The sequence below is a fragment of the Python bivittatus genome, unplaced genomic scaffold, assembly GCF_059951505.1.
Source record: "Python bivittatus isolate LINGU-HERP-01145 unplaced genomic scaffold, Pbiv_v1 ctg000170_np1212, whole genome shotgun sequence".
NCBI classification, from domain to species: Eukaryota; Metazoa; Chordata; class Lepidosauria; order Squamata; family Pythonidae; genus Python; species Python bivittatus.
The window spans coordinates 916,925-942,334 of NW_028277039.1; the positions used below are offsets into that span (position 1 = coordinate 916,925).

Consider the following 25,410-nt stretch of genomic DNA (forward strand, 5'->3'; position numbering starts at 1 on the left):
GCTGGTCCCCTGCTGCTGATGCTTCTACGTGTCACTTTCTCAGGTTCAGAGTACGACTGCTATTCCGTGAATGGCGACATCGAAGGAGACAACCAGAATGAATTAGACAAATCCTCAACCATCCCTCGTAACAGCAACATTGCTCAGAATTATCGGCGTATGATCCAGACCAAGCGACCAGCTTCAACTGCCGGCCTGCCCACTGGCACTGCCTTGCCAACTGGGGCCACGCCAGGTGTGGCCACCATCCGTCGCACACCTTCCACCAAGCCCACGGTTCGCCGAACCATTTCCAGCGCTGGTCCAATTCCCATCAGGCCACCCATTGTCCCTGTCAAGACCCCCACTGTGCCTGACTCACCTGCTCACGCTGGCCCTCTCCGGATGGGCAGCGAGGAATGTGTCTTCTATGCCGACAATGCCTCCTCTCCCCACAGCCTGGACTTGGCCAAAGCCTCCCCCAAGAGGCTGAGCCTGCCCAACACCACCTGGGGCAGCAGCGTCCTGGAGATCTCGGTGTTCGCGGGAGCTGGGAAGCCCTCCGCAGAAGAGGAGCAGCAGCTGGCTGCCAACCGTCACAGCCTCGTGGAAAAGATTGGCGAGCTGGTGGCCAGCGCTCATGCCCTGGGAGACGGCCAGTTCCCTTTCCCTACGGTGTTCTCGGACCCTGGTCCTGAGGAGCAGACCCCCAATCCCCCCCCGGCTGCTTCCAGTGAGCCTCCTGCTGAAGATATGCTGGTGGCCATCCGCCGCGGTGTGCGCCTTCGCCGAACCATCACCAACGATAGGTCAGCACCGCGGTTTTTGTGATGAGCTCTGCCCAGCTGCTGATGCCAAGCTCCTTGGGAGGCCAGAGGCCCACAGCCTCAGGAAAGAACTGGGGAACGTAGAGGAGGCGCAGTGAACCGCCAAAAGGCCGTGCCCCTTCATGGACACCTAGGATCAGGATCTAGATTTAAAAGGAGACTAAGCTAAATGCCTTCACTAAACAACATGCAAGAGTCCCGCTGGTCAAAAACAGTTGTGGAGCCTACCTTCTACCTTGTTCTCCTTTCCCTTCCACACCTTCTTTCCAGTCTCATCTGCAGCAAGGTGAGAAACTGGCCCCTCCAGCTTGGGGTAGCAGAGGAGTAGCAGAACCACTGCTCCAAAAAGAGCTCATTTCCTCTGGGGAGAAAAACCCAAATTCTTTCCTGAGTACCTCCTGTTTCTTCCTCTGGTTCTTTTCTGTGTTCCTCTCATCACTTGGTATCCACGCCTCCCAAAAAGATGTTGCAAGATGGAGAAGTCTAGAAATCCAGTCCCTCTGTAGAGTTGGGCTGCAGGATGTGGGAGGAGCAGGATCCCCCTCCCCGGGCTTACTTGAGGAGAAGGCTTTCTCTCGGGAGGGGCTCCCTCACCACTTGAGGGGGTCTCTCCAGGTGAGACGCAGGCTCAGGCCGGGGGACATGGGGGGATGGATTTCATTAAAAGGGCACTTCCTTGTCCAGCTCTGCCCCTGGGCTGCCCTCGCCCCTGGCTTGAAACGTCCCAGAGCCTCTCTGGAGCATCAGGGCAGGATTGGCAGTGCGAGAGGTGTGCCTTGAGGCATGATTTAGAGTATGGATTGCATGGAGCCACGTGGGCACATTGACATCCCCAAGCCTTTTCTCCGGCAGCTGTTCACATGGAAAGCAAGAACCTCTGTCAGAAAAGACGGTGGGGGGGGGGATGAGGCAGAGCGAGCACACGGGGAGTAGTTCTTCCTCAGACAGGAGGAGGGCTCTGTGGGCATTCATCTGGAGGGAGAAGGTTCTCTGGTGAGGGCCGAAATGCCAGGGTGGGGGCAGCTCTTGTAGCAATTGAACTGGGAGCAGGGGGTGCATCTTGAACCACAACACTCACACTTCAAGCCCTCTAAAGGCTTTGGGTTGCCTGTACCTGGGGTGTAAAGAAAGCTGGTCTCAGGGAGCATTGGGGTGGCTGGCCTATGGCAGCTTCCTGTATTCCCAGACCAGTCTTAACTCTTGGCGGGCGGAGCAAAAAGGGCTGGGACCTGGGACCGAGAGGCTCGTTCGGTTGATGTTTCTTGGGAATGGTTTGAAAGAAGCAAAAGCCCTTGCGGAATTACCTCCACCGGCGATTGGTCCAGCAGGGCTGCTGGACTGATGCCTTTGGATGTTGGGGCTGGCCGGGCTCACGCATTCCACTGAGCCCTCTGCGGTTGGCTTGGCTTCAGTTTTGTGTGACACGCAAGCCCATCTGTGGCAATCTGTCAGAATCCTCTTGCACTAGGGTGAGCCACGTGGCCAGGGTCACTCAGAGGCACTGCTGGAGCTGCAGCAGAGAGGGGAAAGAAGGGCAGAAACACTAAGCAGCAAGCCAGGCTTGAAGAGGGGACTGGACAGTGATGTCTGGAAATAACTCCTCTTCCTTGAGCGTGCTCTCCTCTTGGACTGCCCAGCAATTCCGCAGAGTGACGGTTTTGACGGCCAAGGGTGGAAGCTGCAAGGGACCTGGTGGCCGTGGCCCAGGCTTGCCCAGCTGCACCACCTGGCCTGGGCCACTTGCCAGTGCACGCTGTGGTGTCTCTGCTTGCTCAAGGGGGTGCCTGACCCTCTGGGCAGGGCTTCAGCGGAGGCCGTGCCTCGGTTCAGTCCTGCTTGGGTCACTTTCCCACGTTTCTCATTCCTGTCTCCCAAGATAAAGTACTGCAGTTTTCATCCCGAGATCATGTTGCGTCTAAGAGGTTTGCCTCGTTGCATTTTCCTGAGCAGTTTTGTTTGCAGATATGGAATCTGCCTATTTTTCTAGTTGGCAGAAAGATTTTTAACGGGGATGTTGGCAGAGGTGATGCCAAGCATAGCCATAAAGAGGTCATTCACAGTTGGCATGGGTCACAGCTATCTGTGGTCTGTGTCTGGATCTTGAGAGATTTGAAGGCATCTGCTTCTCCCTAGTGCTCATATGATGACCTTCCCTTCTCCCCTGAAACTTAGAAATTAGTCTCTGTTGGCAAAAGGGAAGTGACGGTGGGAAAGAGGAGACAGTCTTGAAATGTTGGAGAGAATGAAGTTAAGAGAAAAGAGTGGAATGTAAATGGTATAGAGACATGAAGGCTTTAGAAAGAGTTGCCTTTCCTTGTGCATGGCTAGAAAAGGGAACTGCTGCACATCTGGCTGCTGGGTGCAGCCCTGCTTATTCTCCTAAGCCCATTTTTTGGGGTTTCAGATCTATTTGATGCTGGCTTTGCATGTCTGGCATAGGTGGCATCTGAAAGCCAACTTATAGCACACACGTAGCACAAGGGGATGAAGCAGAGAAGGCAAAGTTGAATCAGAACGTTTGCTGCCGTTGTTGACGCCAATAAGGATTCCAGTGTGTTTACCAGTGGGAAAAAAGGTATATTTAGAAAAAGGACTTATTTCAAGAAGCACCCCATCAAACGTAAAGTAGAAGGTTTTAGGAACACTGATTTTCCCAACCTGGTGTTGGGACTTGTAGTTTACACATCTGGAGAGCATTAAGTCCAACAAGGCCAGGTCCCCCCTTTCCAAGGGATAAAGAGGTGGTGTAGTGTGGCTCAGAAAGGCTGGGGGTCTCCTCGGAAGTGGGAGATACCCAGGGCTGTGGAGCAGACGCACAGAAGACCTTACGTGCAGAGTATTCCTCCGAAGGCCTTTGAGGAAGAAAGCACCACCTCTCCAGCGGTCCCAAGAGCAGGGCCTCCCCTTGTACATAGCCTTTTCCTCCCAACCCAGTAACGTCTGCGTGTGCCACGTTGTAGGCCTTCTCACTCTTCTGCTATTGTGATAACTTTTGGTTTAACATACCGGCCCTCCTGTGGTTTCCACACACCTCAAATGGTGACTGTGTGAGAGATTGTTGCTTTTTTGCTTTTTTTCATTTGTTTTGTACAGTAAGAAACACAAACCCTCTAAAATGTCTTTCCGCCGATGTAACTGTCCTGGTGCTGTTAACTTGTTCTTCCTTCCCACTCCCATAATTTATTTTCCTTCTAGCAGTCCTAGCCTCTCCACACCCTTCCTTTCTTCCAGTTTACTTATCTGATTCCTTTTTATTTCATTCAAAATAGCCACTGCTACAGATAACAAATGCACTGTGAAGATTTCAGTATTAATAAAAGTTGTACTGTAATTAATACAAATAGTTCTCCTTATTCTCTCCTTTCTTTGGCTAAAAACAACATTTTGCAGCACAGCAGATACTTATATAAATATAGGTAATCCTGAGTTTATATCTAGAATCAGAAAAAACGGTTTTTCTAGATTTGAGAGAGAAACGAGAAATACATCACTTTCCATAGATCAGTAGGCATCTCCAAGGTCTCTAGGCATGTGAAAATCAAATTGTAACCCTTCAGTTCCTCAGGCCCATTTTGGTCCTGGGGCTACACACATTTCATTCTCTCCCAGCTATTTCTGTGATTCCAACACATTGTGAAAACCAGGCACTTCAATGGCCTGAAGAGAAGTGCCTTCCTCTCAAACAGCTGTTGGAGGGGGGGACATCCCTGCCAGGCAAAACCAGTCTTTGGCTGTGGGTGCCAGTGAACCTTCCTCCCCCCTGCCCCCCCATGCTGAGGGGGCAGTGCTCCACTCTGGGCTGCCAAGCTAAGTTGTTGGGGGTCGCACTTTGTCAAGCAGGAACTGGACCCTGGAAGATCTGTCCCTTCAGTGCATAGCTTTCCAGGCAGCCCCCGGGACCAGTTGCCTTCCTTGGCACTTGGGTGGGGGCTCTTCCCTTTCCTGTGGATCCATAGGTGAACAAGAGCTGCCAGCAGCAACTAAGATCAGCTTGCCCACAAACGTCAGTGCCTTCAGCTGGCACTTTTCTCTATACTTCTTTCTGTAAACAGTTGGACAATTGGGGCAGCTCTTCTGAAATCAAACTGTCCCACTTTAGTCTTTCTTCTAAAGCGGTATTTTTTTAAAAAAATATTGTCTAGAATACTTGTGAATCTCTGTAAGTGTACACACACACACACACACACACACACTGGATATGAAGAACATCCTTCAATGGAGCAAAACAGTAGTTAACACCCAGTGTTGCACCCCCCACAATGTTTTTTCTGTGACATTATAAGGGCATTTGCAACTCCAAAACCAAGGTATCCATTGTTTTTTATGCTTCCTGCCTCATGGAGCTATTTGTAGTATCTCAATTTTCAAAAAATTCAGAAAAGAATAGAGGCAAAGCTATTAAAAGGTTTTTTTTTTTTTAAGGTGGAAAGTAGTTCAAGAGAACGTAATTGAAGCCACCAGTTTACACATGAAGGACACACTCAAGGCCCATCCTCTTTCTGCAAAGCACACTGGAGAGCCTGAGATGGGGAGGCTGCGCATTCTAGTCCTCTCTTGGGCGTGAAAGCCAGCTGAGAACTTGGGCCAGTCCCACTCGCTCTTTCTCAGCCCAACCCACCTCATAGGCTTGTTGTCGGGAGAATAGGAGGCAGGAGCATTAAGTATGTGCAGTGCCTTGACTGGACAAAAGATAAAAGCAGGCCTGAAAAAAGCAGAACAATTCAAATCTTCTGGAGTAGAGGTGCTCTTCAGCTGCTGAAAGGCTGAGGACTGACCAGGAGCAAGGCCCCAGCAGCCACTTAAGGGAAATACGTTTAATCCAAGAAAAACATGGAACTTCTGCATCGCCAGGGAGTGTCTTGGCATAGAAAGAGAAGCAGCAAGGAAGCAAATCTTGCACACTGGTCTAGACTCTGCATCTACCTTGAAAATGACTCTCACAAATATTGTCATTGTTAACGGCGCAGGTTGACTGCCAAGGGAGAGAGAGGCCAGGCTGTGGAGAACTTCAGGTCTGAAAGCAACAAGATGCTTCAGAGCTCACAGGGGCACCATGTGGCACTCATCTGCAACTACAGCAGGAAAAGGTGGCTGCTGTAGGGTTGCAATAGGTAACCCTGACTTCATTTATTTTTCAATCCAAAGCACTGCATAACTCTGTTGCCTACTTTTTAAAAGAAGGCTCCCAGGATGACCAATACAGTAAGCCCACACACTTCACAGGAGAAATTTGGCATTAGGGGAAATTCAGGTCTAAAGATAGGATGTATGTCATGTCTAGTCAAATAAGCACGGATTTGGACATCAGAATCTTTCTCAGCTATGAAAGAAAGGTTGAAGGGATGGATTGCCCTAACTAGCTCTTCCAGAGGACTTCCTTGTGGGGATCTGGGCAATCTTTCTCCTCCAAATACACAGGCCCTGCCCGTTGCTCATCAAATTCTCCTGTGGCAACTGGGCTATTGGCAGAAGACTTTCAGCAGTTCCTTGCAGGAGCTCAGGTCTGTCCCAGTGGTCTATTCATTTTTCTCTCCACAAGTCTTTATTTTTCAGTTTTTATTTTCACAGATACTTTTCCTGGAAAATAAAATTTAGATCTAGGCACATGGACACTGTCTAGCAAGCTCTCAATAATATTTTTTATTCTTTAAGGTTGTAGCTACCACCTCTCCAACAGACAAAAGACTAATCTGGTGCAAAACTGTATTTACAATATAGAGTTAAAAAACAGAATAGAAACAGGGCGGGCGGCCAAGCTGACACAACTTCCAAAATACCGGTTAGGGGGAAAGCCAGCTCTAGTTTCAAACCCTTGTCATTCCCCATGGTTTCCCTTGCTTATTCAGAACAGAACTGGAGGATGAGATCAATCAAGTCAGCTCATGGTGAAGCTACCAAGGAACCACTGGGCTGGGATTCTGGGTGGTGGCTGCAGCATGGCAGGTCTGCTGAAATGGGAGATGCTTCTGACAGCTTATGAGGCATCATCACTTGGAGAGCTCGATTTCTGGAGCAGCACAGAAAAGGTAAGCTGTAAGATGACTGACTGAGCTCCAGGAGAGAAACGGGGGCAAACAAAATGGGGGCAGGCCAGAAAAGCTGTCAACGCATCTTCGGAATAAGAGTCCTAATCAAGTCCTCCAGTGGCTCAGCTCAGAAGGCATAGCGCGTGCGGATGTCCTCTAATTTCTTTGAGACTTCTGGCGGAGTCCGGTCCAGTTCTTCAGACACGTTCTTCTGTTTGTTGGGCTCCATGGAGTTGAACTGCTCACAGAGGTCCCCATCAATAACGTTCTAGCAGGAGAAAAGAGGTGGAGGCTTCAGAGCTTGTCCCGTGGAAGAGCACATAAAAAGCAGCCACAGCACAAAGTGAACTAAAAGCCAGGATGTGCACAACAGATGCAAAGTTGCCCGATTATCCAATTACTGGATTACCCAAGAGCTGATGTTAACTGAATTAACAGCACCAAGCTTCACTTTTTAATCAACCAACCAACCAACCAACCAACCCACCCAATCTATTTCAAAGAAAAGCTGTCACTGCACAGTGAAATCCCAACAGTTCTGGCAAGGTGCCATGGGATCAGGGCTGAGCCCAGCCAAAGACACGCTGCCGGTCATGGGGGTTAGGGGCCCTGAAAGAGATCTGCAGAGGGGTCCCCAGCTGCTGGCAGAGGAACAACTCTATTCTAGAAAGAAAAGGTAATGTGCCAACAGGACAAAGCAAATTTATTTCTCTGAAGCATTTATACTCCGCTCTGCGGTTCAGGCTGAAAAGCTCCCAGAGATAAGATAACAGAAAAATGCTCTGTCTGCTCTCTGGGGCACATGACACAGATAAAACAGGATGAAGAGAGAAATGAAGGCACCTCCCTTCTATTCTTCCTCATCAGGCTGTTGAGCACACAAGCCTCCATGTTGATGGAGGAAGGTCATTTAACCTGCTCTCTGCCAAGATTCAGAGTAGTGTACAATTAAAACCAACCATCTCATCAAATTGCCTTAAAATTTAAAACATAGTCAAGGTTGTCCAATATTCATCGCTAGCTTAAAAAGTATAGGACCTCCAGAGGGAGGCCATTCCCTAAAAAGGGGACTGCCACAGAGAAGGCCCCTTGTGGGCTGGCCTCTCTCCTCTCCCGGAGGGGCACAATCCTCAGCAGGGCCTCCTTAGACAGCTCGAAAAGAGGGACAGACTCAAACTGAATCAGGGCCCCTGAGAAATCTGGCACTGCACAGTACTGGGCTCCTCTGGCAAGGAAGTAGAGGCCACAGCACCTTCCTGCCTGCTGCTTCGAGGACAGACCAACAGGCACATTTGGGATTTTGAAAACAGATTACTGGCACTGTCACAAAATGGTACCCATGGTGGGGGTGACCAGTCACAAAATATCCATATACCACAAGGCAAAAAAAGACTGGGCCCACAGGCATTCCTAGGCACACAGGTTATGCTTTGTTTGTGCTGGTGTTGTGTATCTACAGTGTGGCTAGATGCTCAGCCTTCTTGCCAGGGGACTGCCCTCTGTACATATGCAAGTGACTGACTGAATGAGACAGGACACAGCTCCTGGCCATGGCCTCTGGTGACAGATGCTATCTAGGGTGTCCTCTGCCACCTTGTAGGCTGAATCCGTGCCCCACCTGGCTCCTCAAGAGACAGGTGGAAACGTGACTGGCTGGACCCAGGAGATGGTCAGTGCCTCACTGTGGGAGGCTTGCTGGGTTCCTCCTTAACGGGCCCTCCCCGGATCTAGATAATCTTGGTAACTACTGCCTGGTCTCCAACCTTCCCTTTTAGGAAAAGGTTGTTGAGAAGGTGGTGGAAAGACAACCAGAGAGCATCCTAGAAGAAATAGATTACCTAGATCTTTTTCAGTCAGGATTCATGCATGGGCATGGGAAGAAAATGGCACTGATCAGGTAGTTGTTGACCTTTCTCGTAACTTAGATCACACTAGTGCCCCACTTCTAGCCCTAATGGACCTTGTGAGAATGTTTAATATTGTTGATCATGTTCTTGACTGCCAAGTGAGGGTTGTAGACTGAAAGCTCTGTATTGGTTTCCCTCCTTCCTGAGCAGGCAGTTTCAGTTGGTGGTTAAAGAGAAGAAAGGTCAGAACAGCAGTCCCTCACATATGGGGTGCTGTAAGTTGGCCCTCTCTCCTGTTATCGAATGTTCACATGAAGCCCCTGGGAGAGGTCATCTGTCAGTTCAAGGTTCAGTATCACGTGTGCATTGATGATATCCAGCTTTGCACTGCTACCTTGGGCTGAAGTGGTGATACCATGGCAGTCTTTCCCAGTGCCAAGATGGCATAACAAAGGCTGAAGTTGGACCTAAGCAAGAGTTGCCGTTTGCTCTTCAAGATACTTGGTGGACTCTGTAGTTGTCTCTCAAGGGGGAAAAGCAAATCTGTGGCTTCGGAGGGGGGGTGTCCTCCTGGATTCATGACTACTGCTGGATGGACAGATGGAGGTTATGGCCAGGGAGGCACTAGCTGTGGCCTACTAGCATGGGAGCACCTTGCACCCCTTCATCACCACAAAGATTGACTACTGCAGTGTGATTTACATAGCCCACCTGAAACTACAGTTGCTACAGAATGTGGTAGCCTGGTGGCCAACAGGTATAAGCTGCCAGGAACATGGACCACTGGCCCTACGCTGGATTCCAAAAAGCTTCTGAACACAATTCAAAATGCTGGTTCTGACCTATGAAGGCCTATATGGCTTGACACCAGGGTATCTTGTCCAACCAGAAAATAACCAGGAGAAGCTCTTGGTAATCACACTTTTTTTGTGAGAGAAGGGAGCCTGAAGCAGGAGATTATGTTTCTCCAGCATGGCACTAACACTACGGAACAGCTCTCCAATGGACATTAGCTCAGCCACTTTGAAGGCTTCCTGAAAAGCAGTTAACACTGAATTATTCCAGAAGGCCTTTGTAGCCAAATGTTGTCTTAGCTGTGGTTTGCTGAAAGATGGACTGTTTGCAACTATCTAAGGATTCTATAAAATATATTAATTTATGGGATTGTGAGATATTATGATGGCTGCTGAACTGTGACTGTGGATGTTTTAATGGTTATTATTATTGTAGATGTTTTAAGGCTGATATTTACCCTGGATCTTTGATTGCATTATATTTGAGGAAATATCTTGTATGTTATTAATTGTTGTAGGTTGTCATAAATTGTCATGATACAAGCAAACTAAGTAAACAAACAAATGTTTTGACCAATATGCCAGCTCTAATCAACACTCATGAGCACCAGCAACAGGCGAAAAGTCTCCCTGTCCCTTTCAAAGCACACACATCCGCTCAGAGGAGGAGCAGAGGACAAGAAAGGAACAATCAAAAATTCCACTTCCGAATACACAGAATGCTGCTTTGGGGGGTTACTTTAAACTGCCTTGAAGCAGCAGCTCTGACCAAAGGGGCAGCTGCAGGAAAACAAGGAACCTTCCCATTGTGGAGTTCCTGGCAGGTTTTTAAGGCTCAGCTACTTCGTAGCCTAAGATAAGGTCACAGCGACCTGACCTACCTTAACAGGGAAGTAATAGGAGCGGAAGCTGAGGTGATCTCGACCACAGAGAGGGGGGTGCTCCGACCGGAGGTGCATCTCAACGTGCTGGAAGAAGTCATGATCCTGAAAGAATCAGAGGACAGTCAAGGGAGAATGATTTCACAGGTTAAACAGCACTCAAAAGGCTAGCTGAGGTGATAATTGGCTGGTTGATGCTGGATGTGGGGGCAATAGGGCTGTGACAGCTATCACCCCTATTGATCGTCAGGGTTGATTCACAGATCTGGCTGGCTAGGGGGGTGTCCTCTTCCTCCCTCCTCACTCCACGTGTGTCCTTCCCAAAGGACATGTTCACTGGAAGAGGACAACCATCACAGACAGGAGCAATGTACCAATCTTTGGTCAAGGGTATATGATAGCTAGTGCCCCTTCTACAACCTCCAAACAAGCTCAAGGTCCATTTACAGGAGAATGTAGGGCTGGCTGATACAACAGCTGGGTCTCCATCGTCCATACAGGGACCACGTACAGGCTGGGCTCATGCACCCCTCTGATGTATGCTTAGTGTGAGAGACTGCAAGAGGCCTGAGCAACCTCATAGGGCCAGCTGGGCAGAGGCACCCAACAATGCTATCACCTTGGATGGACTCCAAATTTCACTTTGACTTACATGAGTGCAACTGTAAGTCAAGGTGGCTGGAACATGTATTAGCAAATATTTCTAAGATGCTACTCATGTGCCATTTATTACAATAATATTGGTGCTGGCAAAAGGGTAAGGAGTCCAACAACAGCCAACCTCAGAGTTTACAATGATGTAGAGCCAATTTTGATCCACCTGCAGGAGAGTTGGAGAGCCCAAGTCTGAACAATGTATTTCTCCTTCCTTCTGGCTTAATTGCCAATCTTCCATAACTCAAGATCATGTCCAGATGGCACCACCAGACAGAAGAAGATAAGCAGAACAAAATCTTTCAGCACAGCATTCATCTCTCACCTCATGTGATGTAAATGGAACCAGGATGCCAATGCCTCCAGATAACGTTGTATAAACAAGAGACTCAGAGCCTCCGGGGATTAGCGTGGTCTTCTGCAGAGAAAGCACCGTTTCTCCTACATGGTAATTCATGATCACCTCTGCCTGGAAGTCAGACCAATAGTGATTCAGACAATGTTTGGGGTCTTCTCCCCCCTTACACCACCTCACCCCATGCCACGCCACCCCACCCTGCCCTTCAGAAAGAAGAAATCCCACCAGATAATAAACAGATCTTTATGACTCCACTATTGGCTGAGCACATGCTTAACAGTGAAAAGTTAGAAAGGCTAAAGTGCAAAAGAAATTTAGGTTCTCAGGGGAAGCTAAAAGCATGAAAAACAGCTTTTTTGGTTATGTCAGTAAAAAAAGGAAGGGATGGGCCTGCTGCTAGAAGGTGCTGAGGCCATAAGAGGCAGCACTCTCTTGCTTCACTCCCGAAGGGGAACTAAACTGTCCTGGACAGAATAACTTAAGGATGGAGAAGCAACCCAAGGTATATAAAGAGAGGCTTAGGGAGTGCCCGGCTTCCGTGACAAGTTTAGCTCTCCAGAATGAATCCAGTGACTCCTGAGAGTCTGGAAGGACCAACAGAAGTAAACAGGTGTAGCTCAGGGTTGAACTGTAGAGCCCTTGGGGTTCTCTGAGCTTCGTTCTTTTCTTGCAAACGTTTCATTACCTGGCCAGGTAACATCTTCAGTGCTAGAATGAAATGAGGTTTGCTCTCTGATTATATATTGTGGCATGCCCTGCCAGTGCTGGTGGGGGCGAGGGTTTTGTTAAAACATCAGATACAAACCTCCAATAAATTGCATAGCTGGATGGAAAATAGCGCAACTAAGCAGCCGTAAAATGTTACGACTGATGATCGTGGATGTACACCTCAGACTTAACAGATACCAGCATATCACAGACAACCTCAAGGAGTAACTGGAACAAATCATGACCCCAGAGCATACAAATATATTGACAACCACCATCAAGAACACATCCTGAAGACAAGCGGAGAAAAGAAAAACTAAACTTCAAACTAAACTACTCAAATTAAACTCTGGAAACAAAGAGGTACTCAAACCAGAATGGGTAATCAGCATGTCCAGCCGACCATTATCCACGGCAGGACACAATATCCTCCAGAAAGGCCTCAACCATAACATGGACAATGCCAGTCAGCTAGAATTCTGTGCAGCCTCAGAAGCAGCATTTAAAACCACAGGACTTAACATAGAGACCTAAGAAAACATAAGGCAGACAATCATACCGCAGACCAGAAGAACACAGTATCATCACCAACTCAAAGCAGAGGACAGAGCAGCCCTCAACAGCCTAAGGAAGGACCAAACCATCATCATCCTCCCAGCAGACAAAGGCCGAGCCACAGTTATTATGGATAAATCACAATACCTGGAAAAAGCCAAAAAGTTATTAGAGGACAAAGAAACCTACATCCCACGTAACACCAACCCAATACAGAAAGTAGACAACCTAATCAAGAGAACCCTCAACGACCCAACCAAGAAAGGCCAGATCACAAAAGAGGAACAGTGGCGGATGAAAAGCAGTGGACCCATCCTCCCACGTTTCTGTGGACGACCAAAAACACACAAGCCTGACGTACCTCTCCGACCAACTGTATCCTTACTAGGGACTCCAACGTACAACAGAGCGAAAGAACTGACAAAAAAGCTCGGACGCCTCACAGAGAACAGTGAATATTCTACCAACTCCTCACTACAGTGCCTCCAGAAAATCAAAGATGTACACATAGATGAAGATGAAATTATGGTCTCATTTGATGTCACGGCGCTCTTTACATCCATAGACCCAGAACTAGCGAAAGAATCCATGTCAGCAGTACTACACAACACACCCGACCTAACCAAACACACCCAGATTGAAATACCCCGGATCACGGACCTCATCAACCTCTGCCTCACCAGCTACTTTCAGTGTGATGGACAAATATACCAACAAATCAGAGACACACCCATGGGATCCCCACTCCCAGGACTCATAGCAGAGACTGTAGTGCAACACCTAGAAACTATAGCACTGCCTCACATACAAGCTAAAGTATGGATCCGGTATGTAGATGACACCTTTGTCATAATAAAAAAGGAACAACTGGAGAAGACACATGAAACCATCAACAACATCTTCGAAGGAATAGAATTCAGCAGAGAGGAAGAAAACAACAACACACTACTCTCCCTGGATATCCTCATCAGCAAAGGAAACAACAGCAAATTAGAAACCCAAGTCTATCGGAAGACAACCCACACCAATCAAGTACTCCATTACCAAAGCAACAACCCAATCTCCCACAAGAGGAGCTGCGTAAGAACATTGTTCAAGTGAGCAGAAATGCACTGCAGCAACCCAGAACAGCAGAAAAAGGAAAAAGACCACCTATACAACATCTTCCAACAAAATGGATACCCATGCAACTTTATCAAAAAGTGCCTGAACACTCAACCTACTACAACACAACCAACACAAGCTATGAAAAGGATAACACTGCCATATGTCAGAAACGTCTCAGAAACTACCAACAGATTATTACAACCACATGGCATCTCCATAGCACACAAACCAACTCCAAAACATCTTAAACAAACCAAAAGACACAGTAGCCCAAGAAGAAAAAACAGGAGTCATCTACAACATACAGTGTGAGGACTGTAACAACCACTGTCCTATGGAGGACAGACAGGCAGAAGACTAGCAGAGCGCATCCATGAACACCAACTAGCAGTCAGAAGACATGATGAAAATTCCTTAATCTCACAACACATGGACAGACTCAACCATAGTTTCAACTGGGAAATTGTCAGCATCTTAGACCAACCTAAATCCAAAAATGCGAGGGACTTGGAAGCTTGGTATTCAGACACGGCACAGCCATCAACAGGCACATAGAAGTAAACAACATCTACACATTATTCAAAAGAGACAATACAAAGGAAAACAAAAGACCAGAACATCTCCTCACCAGCAATCATCACCCAGATAAGCAGAGATTAACACCAAGATTACCAGGAGACATACAAGTAGTAAACAATACCTTAATCAAGGAACTACCAGAGGAAAAAACAGAACAAAACAAACCCCCCACCCCCACCAGCACTGGCAGGGCATGCCACAGTATATAAAGAGAGAGCAAACCCCATCCCATTCTAGCACTGAAGATGTTACCTAGCCAGGTAATGAAATGTTTGCAAGAAAACAACCAAGCTCAGAGAACCCCGAGGACTCCACTGAATAAAGACTCCCACTGAATAAAGACTCCGTGAGATGCAGGCTCGTACGAAAGCAATTTACTCAGGTGTAATGCATATGGTTACAAACAAAGCCAGGGTTGGCTTGGCGCAGTTACATACAGTGGTTTTACAGGGTTCCCCTCCTTGACCTGGAGTTACCCCTTTTCCCGCCCTTCTCCCCGTTGCCCTGGGTTACTAGTTTGCCTGTGGTGTTCTCCTCCTCGCCCTAATGGCAGATTCAGCCATGTTTCTTTGTCTGCCTGATTGCTGCCCTTTGTGTGTGGGGTTGTTGAGTCCGTTGGGCTTTTCTTCTGCGGGCCAAGCCGGGGCTCCTTGACTGCTTGTGGATTGCTGCTGAATTGCCGCGCTTCCGAGCTGCTGTGGTTGGCGTTGCCCAGGGCACTCGAGGGAAGCCGGCTTTGCCCCGAGTCAATTGCTGCCACCTGAGGGCAACTGACTTGCAGTTTGCCCTCCTTCCTCTTTTCTGCCACCTGCGGTGAAATTGACTAGGGGTGGTGAAACTGAACAGTGGCGCTGGCGGGCCGGGCCAGCTGAATCTGACATCTGGAAGGAGCCTGCAGATGTTATACAGATGGACCCCCTTAAGAAATCATGGAGGGAAAGTGTAGACCCACAGAATTCAAGAAGGACAAACACTTCAATATTCAAAAAAGAAGGGAGAGAAAAAAAACACCTGGGTCACCACAGACTCTTCAACTTGACATTGATACCCAGCAAAATTCTGGAGCAGATTCTTAAGCAGACCACTTTGTGATCATTTAGAAAAGAATGAACTGCCTGGCACAATAAGTCATGTCATACCACCTTTGTTTTTCATAGTTGAGGGTTTAGTTGACACAGGAATGCACGTCAGCTAAATTATGCCACATCCAGTTGGATACATGACTGGCTAAACTATTTCACCTAGCAAGAAAGCTGAAGGAAGAGTTGAGTTGGTGTGCTAATGCACCCCATTCTAAGCTCTGTGCTATTTAACACATTTATAAATGACATGGACAAGGAATTAGAAAACAGGGTTATCAGTCTGCAGACAGCATAAAGATGGGAGGGTTAGAAAATATCTTAGAAGTATCAAGATTCAGGACAAGGTACACATTGGGCAGAAATCAGAGACGGGAATTTCAACAAGATCAGATGCAAAATCTTATATTTGAGTTAGAAAAATCAAAGGCATGAGTACATGTAGAAAAAGATCTGGGGGTGCTGGTGGATCACAAATTGAACATGAGCCAGCAGTACAATGCAGCTGCAAAGAAAGCAAATGCAAACTGAGGCTGTATAATGTCAAGATGAAGAGAAGCAATCAAGATGATAAGGGGCCTGAAAGGAAAAACTTAGGGGGAATGGATGGAAACACTGGGAATGTTTTGCCAGAAGAGAACACTGCACAGAGACATAAGCACTGTCTTCAATAATCTTAAAGGAGTCTTACATAGTAGATGAGAGAGAATTGTTCAGAATTGTTCCTGAAGAAAAGTTTAAATGACAAGGAAGTAGATTTTGATGGAACATCAGAAAAAAAATTCTAACCGTAGGACTTGTTGAACACAGACTGCCTAAGGGACTGTGGATTGTCCTTTCTTGTAGGGGCTTAAACAGAGGCTGGATGTCCTGCCTTGGGCAGGAGACCGGACAACATGATCTCCAGTGTTCCACCCAAGCTCCTCATTCCATGATTCTGTGAAAATCTTAGCTGTTAAGACAAAAGTCTTGTTTACACCTAACTCAGATGAAGTTGCTTTTGCTCTGGTGCTTAAAAATCATAAAGACCACTGGAGTGGATTTTTCAATCATTAGTTTTGTAAGTTTTTTTGTGTAGCAATTTCTTTTTTCATTGTTTTAGGTGGAAGCACCTTTGAGCAGATTACATATAACAGGAAAAATGGAAAGTTATGACAGAACTATGAATTCTCACCCTAGAAAGGACTGTATCTAACGTACCTTTTGGGAGGCACCATTGAGAAGGCCCCTGTCCCACAAAGCCTTGTTGCCAGTCGGGTCCTCATCGACCTCATCATTCGTGTTGGGCGGCAGCCTCACCTGCACAGGAAGGGAAGGAGTCAAGGCACTGCTTGCAAAGGATTCTCAACAGAGGACCCCCCAGGCATGGATACAGCCAATGGGAGAAGCTGGAAGCGTAAAATCAGGAGAGCAAAAACCAGCATGGAGACACTGTATGAGCGACTAAGCCAATCTGCTCTGGCCAAGAGCAATGGTAGTTTTTAATCTGTGGATCACAATTGGGTAAAATGGGTCACCGTGCCTTTTAGGGTAGGTCCTCTTGATAAATCAACATTTCCTTTTCTCCAAGCATATTAAAGTGCAGGGCATGATGAACTGAAGTGAAGAGATCTGGATACTTTTTGAGAGCAGCAAGGGCTAAACCTGACCTTGAGGGAACTTTCTACTACTTGAAAGTCACCCTCTGACTGTCTGCTTCGAGTTTTCAGTATCAAACACCTCCTCCCTTTCTTGCTGACTCTCAGAGGCCTTGTCTAGAAAATTTTCTGTTGCAATATCAAGAGACTCCCTCAGTCAGAAATTAATAGAAAAAATATTATTAATTCAAAACTGAAACATGGGTTTCAAAGCTGCCCCCCCCAAAAGGACAAGAACGCCTGGTTTATCACTTGGCAAAAGAAAGCTCAAGTGCAGAGCCTGCTAGACAGAAGGGTGATCTTGCAGGCCATGCGCTCAATGACTGAGAATCAGCAAAGGCTCAGGATGCCACCAAGCATTTCACTGTGAAGGTCAAAAATGCCAGAGGACATTTTTTCAAGTCAGCTCGGAAGGCCTCCTGGCTATTCTCAGGCCAACTCACCACACAGATGTTGCCAAACTTGTCAGCTCCAGCCACTGTGTCATAGTCCAGAAGGCAGGCAGTAGTGACCCAGCGAGGGTGGGTGTCATCGGCAAAAATGATCAGCTGGTTTTCATTTCTCTTGTATCGAACCCAGATGAAGCTCTCCTGAACATCAGACACAATTACTCTGTGTCCAATAGTCTGAATCCCACAGATGGAGTTGGCAATGTGCTATAAGGAAAAACAGTTCAGAAACAGACATGTGAATCCAGAGGACAGAATCTGGGCACAAGCAGTCCACAACTGAGACCAGTGCATCACTGTCACCTGAGTTCACGGCTGGCAGTTTTCATGGGAGAGCAGTAATGAAAGATAAAGACTGCTGGATTCACCTTTATATCTGGACAAGCATTCTGAACCCATGGCCTCCCCCCAATTCGGGGGAGAATTCAAGGGCTGCAAAACAGGATTGCGCTTTTGAGGAGAAGCCAGAGTGAAAAGAGAAACCTCGTTGGTGCAGCTATGTTTTGGGAAAGACAGGAGGCAACCAGGAAAGGGCCAGGCCTGCATGTTCAGGAAAAGCGCAAATATAACTGCAGGAGACAAGGAACCATCCGTCTCGGCAATTCCTGGGCAGGACAAGGCTGGGAGCAACAGCCCTTCCTGGCTTGGTCGAGGCTGCTCTTCAGCTGCTCCTGCAGGCTGAAAAGTCTCCACGCGCCACCAGAGCACTGCTTGGTCTGCCCTGGCCTGGCCTGGCCTGGCCTGGCCTGGCCGACACTTTCCTCTGTGCTGCCCCAAGCTCTTCACGTGTAAGAGGGCAGGGTATTTTCCAGAAATTGCCACCTGGCCCATGAAAGTTGGCAGAGAACCAACGCAAATTGGTTTCCGTCCCCACCCTAGCTCTATGCCACTTTGGGTAGCACGTTTATTGGCAGTTAAGATGGCTGAGACAGGTGTGGCTGTGGAGAACTCTTTTCAAAATATCCCAACGTGTGAACTACATGTTACAGCTCCAGGATGTCACCGCTGCAAATTCTGAATTCCTAAGACGGCCAACAACGAGACTTGCCACTGTGACAGCCAAGAGGGATCTTCATGAGGAGGGAAGAAAAAGAAGCCACAAACAGCCTCCAGCAACTCCCCACGGCTTATGTTCAGGGAAACCAAAACTCCCGCAGAAGGAGGCTAGCCTGGAACCGGAATGCAGTCCAAAGGCGACAAGCCCATTTGCTGCCAGCATGCCCCTTGGCATTGAAAACGCACCAGCTATTCTGGCAGGGCAACCCAGTACCTTATTCTCACACTTCCGCAGCAGCTTCTTCTTGCCCAGATCGTAGACGCGTAGCAGTTTCCCCACGCCAATCAGCACTCTCCCTTGGAAAGGGGCAATGGCCGCTGGCACCTCTTCCACCGGTGTCTGAATGCAAAAGGAGGCCGTTAGAGAAGGGCCCTTAGGGAGCTGAAGCACAAACGAAACTGAGGCTGAGAGCTGGCTCTCTGCTCCAAGAAAGAGCCAGCCAGCGTACAGTGCTGGCCCACGCTTGAGCCAACCCTACCCATGTGTTTGGGATGGTGCTGCTGAACAGAGTCCTGTCGCAGATCAGTTGAGCCACCCACCACCTCTCTAATCGTAACAAGGACAAGAATCTGCAGCTCCTATGCCCAAACCCTGATTCTAAGCAAAGGCCACCTCCCAGCAACTGACAAGAGAGCAGCTGCAAAGAAGGCACCGTGTTTTCTCTTCCAACACAGACAGATGCCCTTCAATAGATGCAGCTGTCAGAGAAAGCGCAAACATTTTTCCTCCAAATGACTGAAATTAGGGCCCAAGCCCCCTCGTTCCTGAACTCATCCTGGAAGCAAAGCTGGAAGCATGTCACTGAGCAAAAGCAACCTGTGTACTCCAGATTTTGATCTCTGCCCCCACAGTCTGCTTTCTGTCAGAAGGATAAAACCACCCCACCAGATGCTGCAGGGAGCTCACCTTGTGCAGGAACTCGAGTTTCTCACCGCTATTCACCAACTTGTAAGTGTAGACAAACCCTCCAGCAACGGAACGTGGGTTCAGAATCAGGTCTTTGGCCACTCCCACAAGGACATGCCAGTCATCCCCAGCATTGGCAAAGCGGCACACAGCCACACTAGGGACAAGCATAGGAGGAATGAGCAAGTAAGACCTGTGGGCTTCGGAAAGGAAAGAGAGAACCAGGAGGCACAGGAAGGGCAGGGGGACCATCTCAGTGGCACAGAACTGTTTCCACCAACTGTTTCCAGATCAACGACTGAAATTTCAGTGAAAGCCAAAATAAAGTTATCTTGCAGTTTATGTGTTTGTTTTTGAATTGGCACCTACTTCATTAGACATCAGAATATAAAATGGTAAGTACTGACAGTATCTGACTGCTCCATTTTTCAGACGCTTGACCCCAAGGGCAGCAAAGAGAAACTCGGCCAAAAGCCCAGGGTGCAATTACCTGAAGGCAGCCTCATTCTGCTCCAGCTGGACAAGATCTAGAGTGTTTCCTTGAATGGGGTTCATCACCCTGACCACTGAGGCCCACTGTCCGTTTCCTGCTTTGGGGGCACCAAAGATGGACTCTGGAAGATTCTCATTCAGAAAAGCTGCGGCCATCTCTGCAGCGAGTTCCCTCTCATCTTCCCCCGCAGCTTCTACCATTTCCTGTGATGCACAAAGAGGAGAATCCGTACACAAGAGGGAGTGAATTCCCAGACCAAACCACTTTTTCCAAACCCAAAAGACCTCTGGAAACAAGGCTTGCCTCTGGCTGTGAAAAAGCTGGACCTTGTGTTGCCCAGAAAAGGGGCCATTACTATTTCACTCTGTGGAGTGGAGCAAGACGTGAGGCATAGAGAACTAGCAGGGTCCCTTCGCTGAACTGCCAGTATCTGACCTTCAGACAGACTGCATCTTTTTGACACAGGGAATCAAGAACCCACAAGAAGGGAAACCCTGAGAAGGAGCCAAAAAATAACACATTCCGTTTCTTTCTAAGTTCAGGGGTATCCAAACAGCTTTCCAGGAACATGCTCAGCAGCCACAAAGCAGTAGATGGTGCTTCCTGACCTCCAGAGAGAGGGAGAACAATTTGCTCCCATGCTAGCTGGCCAGGAAGGCCCAGGTCTCCCTCCCACATCCACTGGGGGAGCAATCCCAACTTCAGAATGCCTCTCCCTTCAGCAGCCAGCAGAGAGCCTCCCTTCTTTCCCTGGAAGGCAATCCAAAAGGGATTAAAGAGGCCTCAGGAACAGGGATGTTGGAGTTGGAGGAGGAAGCCACCAGGCTAACCAGGAAGCAGCCAGCAGCACCCAAGAAGGATTGCTGGCTCTGCCATCAAGCCACACAATGCCATTTCTGCCCAATCTCCAGAGAAGGAATATTAGGCAGACCTTTTTTGTCCTGCCACAGCAAGTCCCTAGGCTTGTGAGCTCCCTGCACTGCCATGACATCACCCTCTAATGCTGCACGACCCAACCAGACCCACTTCTTCTTCTCTTCTCCAGCGTGCACATGACAGAGAGCAGAGCTAAAGCTGGAAGGGAAAAGAACCAAGCGGGGGCAGAGGGGCATTCAGGCGCTCCTCCGGCTACCTCAGCCATCTGCTGTTTCCTTTGAGCTTTGGTCGCCTCTGTGTAAGCATTGTGGTCAGTCTCGATGATGATCAGATGGCTGCTCTCAGGGTGGATCACAAACTTGCGGGGCGTGTACTGTAACGGGAAGGCAACTTGGTTGAAGACTGCGCCAAGCTTCTCCAGCGCCAAAATCCTGCGGGAGCCAAAAAGCCAGACGTTACGGCTGCCTGAGCAAGCCTGAGGGACACAGGCTGCTCTGAATCACGACTTCATGGGATGGACTGGCCGGCCTGAAATCCTGCTGCCTCACAAGGGCAATCTGTTCAAGGCAGGAGGATTTTTGCTTCTGCTCACCTCTTTGACGCACAGACAAAAATCCCCTTGTGGTTTTCAAAAACAGTTGCCCCCCTCATCCTGAAAGAGAGATCCAGCTGGATTCTGAGTTGCTTGACTGTCGTGTGCAGCTCTTACTCTTTCCCACCATTAAATCTTCCCCTCCGCAGGGAGGCAGGACCCATGTGATTGGTCCACCCCTGGCGTCAGGGTTTCAGAGGGAGCCGGGGGGTATTCCCATGGATCTGCTGCACAGTCCAGCGGAGGCCTTGGCTGCTGCTTGGAATAGGGAGGTGGCTGGGGCCCTGGACAGGATTGTGCCTATGAGACCTCTCTTGCCACATCGGCCCCGACATTCCCCATGGTTTACGGAGGAGTTGAGGGTGCTGAAAAGGGTCAAGAGACATCTAGAGCACCGCTGGAGGAAGACAAAGATCGAATCCGACCGAACACAGGTTAGAGCCGCTATCAAGGCCTACCTTGTGGCAATAAGAGTGGCGAAGTGCCACTACTTCTCCACCCTTATCGCGTCTGCAGAATGCTGTCCGGCGGCCCTGTTTAGGATCACTAGGTCCCTCCTTGGTAAGGGGGATGTGGGGGCTCATTTGCAGGGCCGTGCGGAGGAATTTTCGGAGCATCTGCAGGACAAAGTCACTCGGATTCGTTCCAAGTTAGAGTCTGAGCGTGGGGCAGGGTCTGGGGAGATACCAGGGGACTCTTCTTACCCATTTATCTGGGAACGGTTTGATCCTGTTGCTCCTGAGGAAGTGGACAGGATCCTGGGGACTGTGAAGGCCACCACTTGCCATCTTGACCCATGCCCCTCCTGGCTGGTGAAAGCAGCTTGGGAGGTGACATGTGGTTGGATCCAGGCGATGGTTACTACATCCTTGCAGGAGGGAGTGTTTCCAGCTGCATTGTTGCACCCCCTCCTCAAGAAACCCTCCCTGGATCCTACTGTGCTGGACAATTTTTGTTCAGTCTCCCACCTCCCATTTGGGGAAGGTGGTTGAGAAAGTGGTGGCATCACAGCTCCAAAGGGTTCTGGAGGAAATGGATTATCTGGAGCCCTTCCAGTCAGGTTTCAGGCCCAGTTATGGAACGGAAACGGCATTGGTCGCACTTATGGATGATCTCTGGCGGGAGCGGGATGGCGGAAGTGTGACCATCCTTGCTCTCCTTGATCTCTCAGCGGCTTTCGATACTGTCGACCACGGTATCCTGTTGGGACGGCTCATGGAATTGGGGGTGGGCGGCACGGTCTTGTGCTGGTTCGCCTCCTTTCTCCAGGGCCAATCCCAATCGGTGGTGATAGTGAGCGAGAGGTCCCATCCTCGGCCCCTCCTTTGTGGGATGCCGCAGGGCTCGGTTCTCTCTCCGCTCCTTTTCAACATCTACATGAAACCGCTGGGCGAGATCATCCATCATCATGGGATGAGGTATCATCATGATATGCAGTTATACATCTCCATCCCAGGTGAGGTAAGTGATGCCATGACTGCCCTTTCGCGGTGCCTGGAGGCTGTAAGGGTCTGGATGGGGAACAACAGGCTTCGGCTGAACCCTGGTAAGACGGAGTGGCTGTGGGTTAATGGCTCCTCTGTATCCGGGACTTTGTCATCTTTGGTGCTGGATGGGGTAGCACTGCCCCAGACAGACCCAGTGCGTAATCTGGGGGTCCTCCTAGACTCACGGCTCCTGCTTGAAGAGCAGGTGGCAGCCGTGGCAAGGAGGGCCTTTGCACAACTTTGGGTTGTGCATCAGTTACGCCCTTTCCTGGATCGGGATGCCCTTCGAACAGTCACTCATGCCCTTGTTATCTCCCAGATAGACTACTGCAATGCACTCTACATGGGCTACCCTTGAAGAGTATCCGGAAGCTACAGCTGGTCCAGAATGCAGCCGCACGGGCTATTTTTGGAGCCCCAAGGAGGGTCCACGTTAACACCGTTGCTCTGTGAACTGCACTGGGTACCAGTTTGCTTCCAGGTCCAATTCAAGGTGTTGATTATCACCTTTAAAGCCCTACATGGCATGGGACCAGGTTACCTAAGGGACTGCCTCTTCCCCATGACTTCAACCCGTCGCACTCAATCATACAGAGAGGGCATGCTTTGGACCCCCGCAGTAAAAGAACTTCAATTAGCAGGGTCCAGAAGGCGGGCCTTCTCTGCTGTAGCCCCGCTCTCTGGAATATTCTGCTCCCGGAGGTGTGATTGGCCCCCTCACTCCTGGCCTTCCAGAGGGCTTTGAAGACCCGGTTCTGCCACTTGGCCTGGGGTGGGGAGGGAATACTTCAAGCGTGGGGATGGCTAGCCTCATAGAGGCCTGCTGTCTACAGCCCCAGATCCTTCATCTTCTTGGACTCTCTTCCTCTTTTTAGTAATGTTTTTTAAACTTTTATGTTTTATGTATTTATATGTATTTATGGTTTTAATGTTTTGTGTGAACCGCCCAGAATCCCCACATCGGGGGGAGATGGGTGGGGGAAAAATTTAATAAATAAATAAATAAATAATACAATAAAAATAAACTATGAGAAAAGGCCAGAACAAGCCACAACACATTGGGCAGACCAGCTGCCTCAGGTGAAAGAAAAGTTTTTAGGCCTGTTGTCTCCAATTCCCATCTTTCCCCCGGAGGGAGTTGCGCCAAACAGCTGGCCCAATGCACTGAAAATCACTACTTCCCACGGCCCCGTCTGTGTCTTCTATCTGTACAAACCTCAGGGTGTTTGTGGAGATGGCAACAATTCCCTCTGGGCACTGCTCGGAGGCAAAGCCAGATGCAAACTCCAGCGTCTCGTATGAGAGGGGGGTTAGATGGAAGCGCGACTGGTAGGAGTAGCTCAGCCAAGAGCGACTGGACATAGCCAGGACCTGGAGCAGGACAAGAACAGAAAGCAAAGCAGGTTTGGGTGGGAAAATATTCCCTGCTTCTCCTTGGGGGCCTCTTCCAAGTGCCTTCCCTTGCCGCAGAGGAAGAACAGCCCAGCAGAATCCAGAATCAAAGATTCTGCTGACGTGGAAGACAGGCTAATAACGCCCCTGGGGCTGCGTAGCCAAAACCATGAAACATCTTTCTAGGGAGCCCTAAAACATATCACCATTTTATCACCAGCTGATGGTAGATTAGTGTTTGTTCATAAACAACTCTGGCAGTTTTGACATTCTGCAACTGGAATCAGCTTGGGAAAGAGTTCCTGGCATATTTCAGTCTCCTGCCTGATCTGTGTTGCGTGGTGGAGCAGGACAGTTAAAGGTCAGGATCAATCTCTGCTGCCTCCTCACTGATCCACTCAGCGAATGGCATTCACAAGGAAGGTGCAAAACATCCCTTCCAGCTGGGGAAGGAATATTCTGTATCTCTGATGAACCCTTGGATACGTTTTGCACATCCCTGATCTTCACGAAGACCTTTTCATTCACCCAAGATCATCACTTATAAACTATAGATGATTATTTACATTAAAAGGGCTAGAGTAAACATTTTGGGACATTTTGAGAAATAATGCTTTAAAAATCAAGAAAATAGTTGGACGTTTATTTCTAAATGTGCTTTAGCAGCACAACAGGAAAACAATGCCATGAGAAAAAAAGGTTGCAGAGTCCCACAGTCACGTGATCATCATTTGCAACCTTCACTATCAGCTTCCAATAAGCAAAATCAATGGGGAAGCTGGCAGGAATTCATAAGTCGTGGTCACGTGACATCGTGCTTAATGACCACACACAATTCACTTAATGACCACAACAGGAACTGCTGTTGTAAGGTGGTGCAGTCACAATTTTTTGCTTTACAAGTGCGTCAATGACAGAGTTACAGGTCCCAATTACAGTTGTTAACTGAGCGCTACCTGTATAGTACAGTACTGTGCAAAAGTTTTAGGCAGGTGTGAAAAAATGCTGTAAAGTAATAACGCTTTCAAAAACATATATTGTAATTTTTTATGTTTATCAGTTTACAACATGCAAAGTGAGCGAACAGAAGAGAAATCTAAATCAAATCAATATTTGGTGTGACTACC

The 25,410-nt window shown here is 48.5% G+C and overlaps 2 protein-coding genes across 17 annotated transcripts in view; one reads left to right on the forward strand and one right to left on the reverse strand.

Annotated features, from left to right (window-relative positions):
- MTSS2 (MTSS I-BAR domain containing 2) overlaps window positions 1–4,147 on the forward strand; it is a 71,019-nt gene extending 66,872 nt beyond the window's left edge. For all 16 annotated transcript variants that reach the window (XM_088135455.1, XM_088135464.1, XM_088135451.1 and 13 more), the window contains one exon: window positions 44–4,147. In XM_088135455.1, coding sequence (XP_087991581.1) covers window positions 44–810 — 767 coding nt within the window. In that variant the 3' untranslated portion in view covers window positions 811–4,147. The remainder of the gene's footprint in view (window positions 1–43) is intronic.
- A 2,276-nt stretch (window positions 4,148–6,423) lies between these two features.
- Window positions 6,424–25,410, reverse strand: part of SF3B3 (splicing factor 3b subunit 3) — a 55,423-nt gene continuing 36,436 nt past the window's right edge. Inside the window, exons 17-26 of the mRNA XM_088135436.1 lie at window positions 24,108–24,262; window positions 21,069–21,243; window positions 19,934–20,139; window positions 19,444–19,600; window positions 18,751–18,876; window positions 17,475–17,687; window positions 16,595–16,693; window positions 11,334–11,477; window positions 10,355–10,459; window positions 6,424–7,100 (exon numbers count right to left, since the gene is read on the reverse strand). Of these exons, the coding sequence (XP_087991562.1) occupies window positions 6,960–7,100; window positions 10,355–10,459; window positions 11,334–11,477; window positions 16,595–16,693; window positions 17,475–17,687; window positions 18,751–18,876; window positions 19,444–19,600; window positions 19,934–20,139; window positions 21,069–21,243; window positions 24,108–24,262 (1,521 nt within the window). The 3' untranslated portion in view covers window positions 6,424–6,959. The remainder of the gene's footprint in view (window positions 7,101–10,354; window positions 10,460–11,333; window positions 11,478–16,594; window positions 16,694–17,474; window positions 17,688–18,750; window positions 18,877–19,443; window positions 19,601–19,933; window positions 20,140–21,068; window positions 21,244–24,107; window positions 24,263–25,410) is intronic.